Source organism: Chanodichthys erythropterus, chromosome 11 (genome assembly GCF_024489055.1).
Source record: "Chanodichthys erythropterus isolate Z2021 chromosome 11, ASM2448905v1, whole genome shotgun sequence".
Classification (NCBI taxonomy): Eukaryota; Metazoa; Chordata; class Actinopteri; order Cypriniformes; family Xenocyprididae; genus Chanodichthys; species Chanodichthys erythropterus.
Window position 1 is genome coordinate 42412998 of NC_090231.1, and position 12576 is coordinate 42425573.

General features: G+C 38.0%; 1 protein-coding gene across 4 annotated transcripts in view; it reads left to right on the top strand.

Annotated features, from left to right (window-relative positions):
- The first annotated feature begins 7699 nt into the window (after positions 1-7699).
- The window catches only part of LOC137030813 (collagen alpha-1(XXV) chain-like), a 222707-nt gene continuing 217830 nt past the window's right edge, over positions 7700-12576 (top strand). For all 4 annotated transcript variants that reach the window (XM_067401245.1, XM_067401246.1, XM_067401244.1 and 1 more), the window contains exons 1-2: positions 7700-8130; positions 8363-8435. In XM_067401245.1, the coding sequence (XP_067257346.1) occupies positions 7834-8130; positions 8363-8435 (370 nt within the window). In that variant the 5' untranslated portion in view covers positions 7700-7833. The remainder of the gene's footprint in view (positions 8131-8362; positions 8436-12576) is intronic.

Below are 12576 nucleotides of genomic sequence, written 5' to 3' on the forward strand. Positions count from 1 at the left end.
AAATCATTAACCCTGGGTTGTTTCAGTGAGGTTGTTCTTGAAAGGCCTGTAGGCTAAATAATCAGCTAAAAGAGGTAACATACGTGACAAGTATAATGTTATAATGCTTGTAGTTATAATCATTTATTTAACTATTATGATGACAGGATATCATGGTCATTAATATATTTTATTGTATTTCTCTGTCTATTTGTAGTTATGTTGCCAGTGACAGACGCCATACTGTTCCACTCAAAGGTATTTATTTATTTGTATACGTGCATGCATTTTTTAATGATATATTCTTAAATACTTTTTACTTATAAATGCTGATTGTGGTCCAGGGGGTCGACAACTTTAGGCAAGTAAGTGATTTTCGACAGAAATCTGGGCAGCTTACTCATTGCTCATACTCTTAGCCTCTAATATGTTTGAATTTATATCATCAATGCAATATCAGGGGGTAAAGATATCATTAGAGTTCTTACAGTTATGGCTGTACTATGCTCTTGTTACCAGATGAGATGTAATCCCTAGCGTTTGGAGCTGTGATTCTTCAGGACAAGATGCCATTCACACTTGATACATGAAGATGGTGAGTTTCACAATAGCTGCACAGTCACAAATCAAGAGACTGACTCAAGCTTTCATCCTTATGAACTCACCCATATGTAGGGATGGGTACTGAAACCTGGTATTAAACAGGCCCTGGGGCTAAATTATGAAAGACCAGAGTATCGATAAGCTTGAACATTATCGGTTCTGCCGTCGGTACTGGAGAAATTACACGCACTATTCATTATTGCTATATAGATGTTGGGGCTGGGAAAAAAAATCGATTCACCTTTCACAATTTGTTTATGATTTAAAAAAAACATTTTTATTCCAGAATCAATATTAATTCATATGAAATTTCTCTATTTTAGTCCTTGCCTATAGACGAGGTGGACAGAAGTTACCCACTCTTGTGTCATTATCAATGCTGGTCACGTGACGTAAACCAGTCCTGCTGTTAACGAGCAGAATTACTGAAGGAAAGAAACAAGAGCAGAAAAAGAGAAAAACTTCCAGCCATAGCCTTAGATGAAATCAACCAAAGATAAAAGAAGACATTAAAGGGTTAGTTCACCCAAAAATGAAAATTATCCCATGATTTACTCACCCTCAAGCCATCAAGCCTAGGTGTAAATGACTTTCTTCTTTCTGATGAACACAATCAGATATATTTAAAAATGTCCTGCACTACTAAAAATTATTTTCTTACTTAGTATTTTTGTATTGTTTATATTCCAAATATCTAGAAATTGTTAAATCAAGATGCCTTTTCTAGATAATTAAAATTACATAAAATATTTGTTTTCTGGAGAAAAAAAAAAAAAAAAGAGTTTTTGCTTAAAACAAGCAAAATTATCTGCCAATGGGGTAAGAAAAATCTTGTTTCTGTTGCCGATGGATATTGCCGCGCCTATCGTGGGCAGCCTATAACACCTCTCGATTGAGACAGACTGCCTCAAAGCTCATGTCTGCTGCGATGTACGGGATATCTGTGATCACATAAACAGTAACATCTTCTCAGCATGTTTAATAATAGAACCCGTTATAATCTGTGATATTGTCTACACTGGATGAGGAGTGACCATAGACTGTAAAAAAATATGGACGTAGCGTCCGTGACGTCACCCATAGAGTTCTGAACAGCAGTTTTGACGCCTAAATGAGGCCGCGGCCATCTTAGCTGCGCGTCACCGCACGTCACTCCCGGATAACTGAAAATGGGCAAAGAGGCGGGGAGGTGGTTTGAGCTGATATGACTGGTTGCTGAAACCACGCCTGCCTAGCTCGACATGACCATGTTAGCAGCAAAGGAGCTATATATCTATCTAAGATACGATCTAAAATATTAATGAAGATAAGTTTTATCATCAGAATGTTCTAAAGGTTTACTGTCAATCTACGGTGTTTTTTAAGATATAGATGCTCCAACACCAGTAGTGTTGGTTGTGCAAATAACAACATGGAAAATCAAATGGGACTTCATACCTTTATAATGAAATAGAGATCGCGAGATGAATCCAATCCGTGGCACTTGGGTAAAATATGAATGTCCATTGCAAAACAAAAAAACATGTCACATTTCTTCTGAATGATCTGCTCTCTGTCATCGTTCTTCAAGAAAGGATGCAATCTGAGCAGCGATCGTATCTAACAAACAAATGAGCCTGTGTCCAAAGTATATTTTTTCAAAATAGTGCAGCAGTTTTAGTTATAATATCCAAGCAGTGCTGTCGGATTTTGATATCCTCCCGCCATTGTCATTGCAGTAAATCTCACAACCAAAACTTTCAGCCAATGCCACGATCCAACAACGTGTGTTCTGTGTCTCTTCCCCATGCATGCACATCTACACAGACACACATCAGTCTCGAATATTATGCAGCAAGCCATATTTTATAATTGTATAAAATAATCGAGCACAAATACGGCTGAGATGCCAAATTCAGCGGCAGCTGAGGTAACATGACGGCTCACAGACAGCAGCGCAATATACCTGTCACTCAAGTGACCACGCCCTTAATTATGCAGAACTTTAAGGCTTAATATAATTTAAACGGATAAGTTATAAAAAAATTCACCCCCCTCAGAGTTGTCATGAAGGGCAAAAATAGCAGTATAGACCAAAACCACAATTTGAACCAACTTGTAAACATGTTTTTTTCTGCTATAAACTTGGCCAATTTAACATGGGACTCTATGAGATTCTGCTCTCTTTTGGAGCCTGTCCCTAGCGGCCAGTCGATGAATCACAGTTTAAGTTACTTCCGTATTGGCTTCACGAGAGAAAGGGGGAGGTTGCCGCTTGGGAGTGACGCAACACAACAAATTCCTGACAGTAAGCGGGCTCCCCGTTCTATTTTCAACAGTCGGTCAGCTTTTAGTTGTTGAGGTGTGACACAAAAAAAAGTCATGTCTGGTCAGGTGTAGACACGGTGTTAGTTGTTGTTTAGAGTTGTTTAATCCTCCTCTGCTGAGATCTTGAGAGATTTAATGTCTTTTATCTTCAGTTGATTCCATCTATAAAGCAATGTTAATTATGTTCTTAATTTGTATATAATAAAAAGAACCGATAAGAATACCGTTGAAGTACCCAATCAATAAGTAACAGTAGCAATACCGTTAGAACTGTAAGATACTTATCCCTACCCATATGACATACATGTAACTGACATAACTTCTATGAGTCACATGAAATAACTTCTTAAGGCTGTCCTAACCTAATGTAGCTCTACCCAACCACTGCATGGAGGCTGAAAGATGGCTTCCTGAAGATGAAAGGACAATATGGACTTGAGGAGGGGAAACAAAAATAACTCTTTTTCATATTCACTTTTATATGATATGTGAGGACTAGCAGGGGTGTTTTATTCCAACTCTAGTCTTCATACAACATGTGTTTGTCAGGATGGTTGTTATTTTGTAATATTAGGGAGAGACTGTACCTCTCATTTGTGTGTCATGTGTACTATAATTTTAGAACAGGAGCTTGTACTCCTTTGATGTGATTGAAAAGTTTCAGATGGAGCTGTTTTTTACTTTCTGTTCTCATTATGTTCATGCAAACAGCTCATGGGGAAATTTTTCTAGCATTTATATATACTACTACTATTAATACTATTAATATTGTTCATATTATTAAACAAAATGAACAAGATCTTTTAAAAACATAATATAATGACTTTATTATAAAAGGACCCACTATGAAAATACAGTTTTACAGTGTTATCGGTGTCTTTCACCTTTATTTATTTATTTATTTATTTCCTTTTACTTTACAGCACATCACTGACAGGCTTTCCTGTGTAACACCGATTCAAGTTTTCCACCATTGTATTTATCCAAATGAGGTTTGTAAATACATGGATGTTTCATATTTTGCATTAATTATTTATCTTATATGAAAATTACAATGTAAAAGAAGACGTGACAAGGTCATTGGTCTTCTCACAAAATGCCACGTTAAAGGAATATTCAGAGGAGCGAGTTGAAATAATTTCTTTTGGGCATTATCATGCCACAGATACTGTATATTGAGCTAAACTTAAACTAAACCTGGAATGATAATTTGTGTTACCAGATGAGATACTTTGTAATGGGTATGTATGATGTATGATTTTGATCTGTACTATTTCTATTGCAGGATCTCAGGGATCCCCAGTTGAAGGCATCAGGACATCAGATGTTGGCCTGGAGTGGACAAATGTACCAACAGTTCACCACAATGACCTCTGCTTTTAAATGGATGGCTGATTACTACCATGTTCTGTGAGGGTATTACTATAGCAAAACTGAGCACCTGTGATAGTGGGATTTCTAATTTTAAAGAATAGTCAAACATCAGTAAATTATTATTATTATTTTTTTTTTAATTAAAAAATTTGAAAGGATTTTTAAAAGTTGCAAACTTTTTTTCTCCAGTTACAAAAACAGCTGTTACACCTTTTCAGATTCTTTATTGGAGGTGCACAAATCCTATTTCACAAATTAAGAAATTAATATGCTCACATTTAAGCCGTGTTCTTCGGACACTGTAACAGTCCTGATATGTCACACTTTGCAGCATCTTTTTTATTAACATGAATTCAAATTTTAACAAACAGTAATATATTCAAAATGTAAAAATATACAATCTGACAATCTAATCTTGTCATTATTAATCAATCAGTAATCAACACTGCACCACCCTGAAATTACATGCACTGTAGAAGTATGGTTTTGGCAAGAAATGAACAGTAGCTAAATATTTATTATAAATGCTACTATTTGACATTCAATATTTTAGTCTATATTAAAGGGATACAAGTCTCTTTTATGTATGATGTTTTTTTTATTACAAACTTTTTTTTTTTTTTTTTTTTTGTAGCTAGCACTTAATATTTATTTAATGTTACCACATGAGAATAGCCAAACAGTGTAGGTGATTCACAAAATCATACACATAGAAATGTGCATGACTGGCCAAATTTCTCTGATCTACAAAAAAATTGAGCCTATGAGTTTCTTAATTTGTGATTTGTAGAATAGGTTTAGTGCACCTGCAATGAGAAAAAATTAAAGGCAGCGGCTATTTGCACTAAGTGACAATATCACATTTTCTTACACTAGGTGAAAATAGTGATAGATTCTATTTACACCATGTAAAGTATTAGTTATTTGCAATAAGAGTAAATAGATGCTATATATAGGCCTACTTAATATTGGCAGATACTATTTGCACCTCAGTATTTTTGTACATTAACGGGATGCAATAATATAGAGTGTAGGGCTGGGCGATATATCGCATGCGATTGTCACGCGCATTTTGTCGGTAAAGCCGGTTCCCTGATTACCGCTAAATCGCCATCACCTGCTTTCAAATGGAGCGCCTTTTAATAGACAGAGCCGTAGTTCACGGACAAGCCACGCAATATCGCGTTCATTATCGAAGGCGATTCATCTCCGATATGAACGCGATATTGCGTATCTTGTCAGTGAACTACGGCTCTGTCTATTAAATGCCGCTCCATTTGAAAGCAGGTGATGGCGATTTAGCGGTAATCAGGGAACCGGCTTTACCGACAAAATGCGCGTGACAATCACATGCGATATATTGCCCAGCCCTAATAGAGTGTAAATGATTGTATTTATTAAAATTATTAAATGGATGCTGTCTTATTGGTAGAATAAAACCCTCCCTACACCTTCTCCTAACCCTACCCAATAAACACTTTTAATATTATTAAACACTCATTTGCAGCTTATTTCCTCTTTTAGAACATTATTTTCATTTTTATTGAAAATAAATGTGAGCTTAGCAAAAGGCAGATTTGAACCTGCATCAAAAGCCAGAACTCGCTACTGCTGTGTCACTGAAGACGTTGCCTTCTGTGCTTCTTTTTTAAAACTTGAGTGGCCCAAAAGCTAGTGTAAATAGCGTTTGCCAACAAGGGATGCTATTTGCACTTTATGTAAATAGACACTCCGAAATTTAAAAGGTGTAACTGTTGTGTTGTGTTTTTGAGAGAGAAAGGAACTAAGTTTTCAACTCCTAAAACATTTTGATGACTTCACTGAAATATTGTCTACACCTTTCACTGTCAGTTGCTCAGTTTCACTACAATAATGCCAGATACAATACAGCATGTGCATAACTGAGTTGCTATTCTAACAGATGGGGGCTACAGACTTATAATAAATGAGCAATATTATAATAAATATGCACATTGCTTTCTGTGTTCACAGTTTTATTTTTCGCTGCTAGAGAACCACCTGCACTGCAAATTTTCAGGAGTGACATTCGCATTTATCCAATTACAGGAGTGAATCCGTTAAATCATTGGGGCACTTCATGAATTGACACTGCTTTACATTTAGATAAAAATGAAATATTTTAATTTTGATATGTCAATAATAATTATAAAATAAATTAAAATATTAATAAACTTTGAAATTAAAAAAGTAATTAAAAAATATATTTCATTGTCCATGGTATTGAAATTGTGGGTTACATCTTTGTCACCCTTTTCACCCCTGATGAGTTTACATTCCTGTTACAAGAGCAAGGAACTTACATTTTAATTGCAAAGGAAAACCAATTCATCTGCTATATTCTTCTGTCCTCCATTTTCAAGGGTAAGATTTCTTTATAAATCATCTACTGACCCATATGTCTTTATTTTTGTTGAACACAAAAGGAGAGAGTCGTAAAGTCTCAGTCACAGTTAGAAAAGAAGCAGTGATAGTGAATTCTGACTCAGGCTGTCAGTCTCTTGATGTTCTGCCTTACATCTCCTTTTGTGCGCCAATAAAAATAACACATTTGGTACAAAAGAACATGACCAGTTTTATACTTGAGTAAATATTGCTTTTAAATTGTAACTTATTATTTATAATAGCCTATAATTAACTTTTATACCTCTTTGTGTGTATTTGAGTGTAAATGCCTTTTCTATGTTATCTTGTATAGAAGGTTTGTATGCTCTAACGATGTAGGCTATTTGTAACTGTATTTTGTAAATATTAAAGCAATGTTAACTGATTGTGATGTGTGATTATTTTGTAAACAGGCTTATCTTTTAGTATTAAGTGTTTGAGATTGTTAAAATAAGTAGAAAATGTGTTAATTATATAGTTATTTCACCCAAATGAAATCAACATCAACGTTGGGTAAGCAAACCAGTTAGATCGATTTCATGTTGAATACGTGTTGATCTACAACGTCGTTTCACTCAACTGAAATCAACATCGTTTCGACGTCAGGTAAGCAAACCAATTAGATCGATTTTATGTTGAATATGTGTTGATTCTATAACGTCGTTTCAACCATCCGAAAATCAACATCGTTTCAACGTTCGGTAAACAAACCAATTGCGTCGATTTTCCGTTAGATTTGAATGGAGTGTCTGACGTTGATTCAACATTACCCCGATGAGCAAACTGATGCCGGATCAACGTCAGAGATCAACGTCGTTTCGATGTCACGAGAAACGTCGTTTCTACGTTGATTCTATGTCAGTTTGCTATCTGGGATTTCTTTGCCACAAAATCTGTCAGGGATAGTCGCAAGACTCGAGGCTGGACTGCAACGCGTAAATGCATGGGTTTCTTTCCAGTAGTGCAACAAGTTTGCGGAGGGCTAGTACAAGCCGTGAAAACAGTCATCGCTCACACTGTCTCTCAGTGAACGAGCGAGGACGCACGCTCGGCGTGTTAGTCGTTTTGAGACAGATTAAAATAACACACAGTGATTGAATCTCAGTAATTCTCCTCCCTTCGCTACTGGAGATTGCACATAGTAGGATATACGACCGAGAGAGAGTCATGATGGTTTTAGGAGCAAATACAGAGTCCCGGAACGAGGCAAAGATGGAGAACGACACCGGTTCTGCTAAGCGGCGGCACTGCCTTAGAGCTACAGTGAATGTGATTCCATTTGTGTTTTCTCTTCTGTCTTTCGCCTTTTGCTTTCTGCTGAGTTTACAGACCAGGGAGATTAAGGACAGAGTCGTGGATCTGGAGATTGGAAGTGGCGCGCGGCTCTTAAACCCGTTTCATGGGATATCTATGGATCAATTTAATTCAATGGTACAGGAGCGAATGGACGAACTGCTATCACAGGTGTGTAATGCTTCCACAGCCTTAACTCATTAAAGTCAACAGAACGTCTTTCTTTACTTCCAAAAATAACACAGTCCACACTCCGAATGACACCTGTATGACTTTGGCCAGTGTACCTGCATGTGGTCACTAAATTCATCAGCGTTCACTTGTTTTTCTTCTTCTTCTTCTTATTCTTATTGTTCCTTTTTTTTTTTTTTTTTTCTTTTTTTTTTTTATCTGATTCTGACAGCGCTCTTATGAACACTTGGTTAGAATAAGGACTGCCCGTCAAGTCTCACCACCTGAATGCAACTGCCCACCAGGTACTGTCTCAATATGCCTCTTGCTTTTGCTTTTTACTTGTTTAACTGCACGTTTCGATGCTTTGAAAGTTATTTAGTAATGACTAGGCTATCAGCTGCCACTTCAATAGTAACTACAAGATACGAGTACTTATTACGTGCCATACTGATCTCAGTTGCTGTTTGTGAATGGGTTATGCTTATGATGGTATACAGCGTTTTTGCCAACAGAATGCAGAACACAGGATTTAATTAGCCTAGCTAATAGATAAAAAGTAATTCTGGATTTGACAAGTGATAATAAAAGTAATCAGTTTGGAACATTCAGTGGGACAAAGCTGTTGTAATATGTAAACTAGTGCTCTTGTTATTGTTTTCTTATATTAAAAATCTTATATTATGTTATATTTTGCAACACACTTATCTGATTGTAAGATTGGCATACAGCAAGTATAAACATATTTGTGATAAATATGTGGTATATTTGTATAGTGAAGGACAGAGACAGCTGAATATTGTTGGTATTTAAGGTCTGTGCATGAGAGCATGCATGGTTTAGTGAGGAGTGGTGAGGATCTCTCTGACTGCCATTTGACCACATGTCAAATAAGTGGATTGTGTATATTAGTCTACTTTTATATTCTTGCTTTATGACTGACATTTATACATTATAGTTGATGACTGAGTTACATAATTTAACCTTCAATTATTTGAAGGAGCACACAATGCCATTGTCATTCTCTCCTTCATAAAACCAGCCCCACAAGCAGCAATAGATTGCGAAGAATGAAATACAGAGGAGAAAAAAAGCACATCTTCCCCACACAGTGGTACAGCGCATACCCCCGTGTGAGGGAAATCATTGACTGTATTGTCACTTCCAGCTTTCATAGTGTTCATTGCAAACTCATGCATGCTTCTATGAAGATTGTTTCTCTAAACTGCCTTAATTGTTTTAGCATTGTTGGCACTTTTTGCTTTTCTGTTCTCTTTTTCCCCCCATGTTCTCTCCCCTGGAATCTGCTTTCCGCATGGGGAATTGTTGTTTCAAAAACCACAAAGACCTTGGCAGCCACTTGCAGGCCCATTTGGGAAAAAAAAAACATAATGCAGAATTCAAATTAAGTACACAGTGGATGGAATTTCCCATTACTAGTGTTTTCAGAAAAAAGGAAAATACAGATTGTGGACCCTTGTGGGCCTCTTACTTGCCAGGGGCCCTGAGCTATGGCCTGACACCTGGAAACAAGCTACTGCAAATGATAAATTTACATTGATAGACAAAAAGACCTTTGTGTACATGATCCTAGGGCTGTCCTTAGGGCAGTGAAACTGGTAAGACCATGACCAGCCAGATTTTCACTATTCCATCATACAAGAAGCGTAATAGGTAATAGCTGTGAGGCTACACCTTCTTTAGTGTGGAAATATTTTCTGGTTCATTTGTTCTGTTCTGCCTGTCAAGGTCAGATGTGAGGAAAAACATAAACATGGTTTTCATGTGTGTGTGTGTTTTTTTGTTGAGTATCATATCACACACACACACACAGTTTAGGTTTTGGTTCCTTGTGGGGACATTGGCGTAAATTCCATAGGCGTAATGCATTTTATACCGTACAAACTGTACATTCTATCGCCCTACCCCACCCCTACCCCTAAATCATCTTTTAGTATGTTTATTAATCCATTTTTCTTGTGTGTCCCCACAATGTGGTCGAACTCAGATTTATATTACATCGTGGGGACATTTGGTCCCCACAATGTAATATAAACAAAAACACACACACACACACACACACACACACACACACACACACACACACACACACACACACACACACACACACACACACACACACACACACACACACACATGTTTGTTTTTGTGAATTGTGGGGACTTTCCATAGACTTCAATGCATTTTACACTGAACAAACTGTACATTCTATCCCCCTACCCTGCCCCTACCCCTAAACCTAACCCTCACAGGAAACTGTGCAAACTTTTACTTTTTCACAAAAACTCATTCTATATGATTTATAAACCCATTTACATTGTGGGGACCGCTGGCTGGTCCCCACGATGTAGGTGAACTCAGGTTTATATTACATCATGGGGACATTTGGTCCCCACAATGTAATATAAACAAAAGCACACACACACACACACACACACACACACACACACACACACACACACACACACACACACACACACACACACACACACACACACACACACACACCAGGCTTTTATGGCATATATATGCAATCAATAATATTTGGGAGATGGACGAATAAATGTTTCCCAAAAGGCGGTTGTGTCATATTTGACATTTACATTAACATGAAAAAAATGTCAAAATAATTTTTAATATTTGACATTAAAAAATAATGTATAAATAATCAAGTAAACCGAAGTTGCTTTAGTGAAGTAAATGTTTATCTTACATTTACTTTATAAAAATCATTAAAGATTTCTGAGCAAAAAGGACTTTATTTGATAAAAAAGTATGAACTATCAATCAAAGGACAGAAGGAATGAAGTAGATTGTGTAAAACAAGGGAACTTCAACTCTGCGCTGATTGCGCTTTGGGGAACGTCACGTGACCCAGGTGTCTGAAAGCAACTATCCAACAACTCCAATCCCTATTGGCCGGCGACAGCCTATGACATCATACGGCGCGACCCGGAAGTATAAAGGGAGTGCCTGGAGAGACAGAAGACATCTTTTCGTCTTTTGGTCCTGTTCTGTCTGATTACGTCTATTCCAACTCCGGTAGGGTTTTTTACATGCCTTACTAACGTTCAAGAGGATGTGTTTATTCGTGTCCCCGGGTTTGACACTTATATTCACATTTTTTTTGGGGCATTTTTCTGTCTGGAGAGGAGCGAGCATACACAGTGCTTGAAGGCGCTGTCTGTGTTTGTCTGTTGTTTACTGTGAGCGTCTCCCTTTTCGGGACGCTCCGTTCTCGTTTGACACTCTTCCTGAGGGAAGAAGTGTCTGCATCTGTGCCTTATGGTACTGGCCCCGTTTGCTGAGGCAATACGGTGGCTGCGATCATAGGGCTCGCAGATGAGTTTGTTTCTGTTTGATGTCATCGTGTCCGGCGCGAGCGCTCCTCTGGCTGTTGTGTGTGTGGAGCTGCTGTGTGTTTGGGACGCGCTTTTCGGCGGGCTGCAGCTGCCGTGAGAGCGCGTTAAGAAAGGGGCCACACGCGGATGGCTCGACGAGCGGTTCCTTTCTGTCCATTAATGCAGCGGCTTCCATGACTTTCCATTCCCTTCTGATCTCCTCGTTTGAGATCGGGAGGGCATGGAAAAACCCCTAGCCGTCCAGATTTGTATCTGAACCCAGACAGACGGGAGGAGGAAGAAGCAAGAGCGAGGTGGGTAATCGATTGTAAACACTGTTGCATTTGTATCGATTCCCCAGCTACATAGGGCGATTTATATCTACCCTCTCCTCTTCTTCTTCCGCCTCCTGTATGTATATATATATGTGTGTATGTATATATATGTATGTTTATTGCATATGCATATGTATATGTATATGTATATAAACATATTCATGCTCAGATGCTTCTTATGGTCAGACTGATGGCTGGCCCATAGTGATTATTCAGCCCGCTATTTCTGTTTGATAGTAAGAGGATCTTTTAGGCTTAAAAGAGCCTTGGATTCCATCCTTTTTATGTAAAAAAGGAGCATTAGGAGTCTTTGGTCTTTGAGCCGCAGGGGGGTCTATATTTTATGTGTTTAAAATAAGACCTTATTTTCCTGTATAGTTTTCTGGGCATGCAGTCAGGAGAAAGTAAGGGTTTTTTGGGCAAACTGAAGTTGATAGGCTAGCTAGTGTGCAGGCCACAAAATGGCCGCCTCTTAGCCGCCTGTTGTTTAGAAGTAGCTTCTCATCTGCTGTGTTCTAGGGTAGTTTGAGTTGGCACTCGTCACTTCAGTTATTATGCATGTTTAGGTTGGCCTTAATTGGCCGCCTGACATTGTTTGCTTGTGAGCTTCGCTTTCTTTCTCTTTCCATGAGATTTGAAGGTGAAGCCCAGGCTTCTCTAGGCTTGTGGCCCTGTAAGAAGGCCTGTAGCTTAGCGGCCAGGCTAGAGCTAGGTTAGGTGTGTTATTTGCGTATAACCCTATGTATACT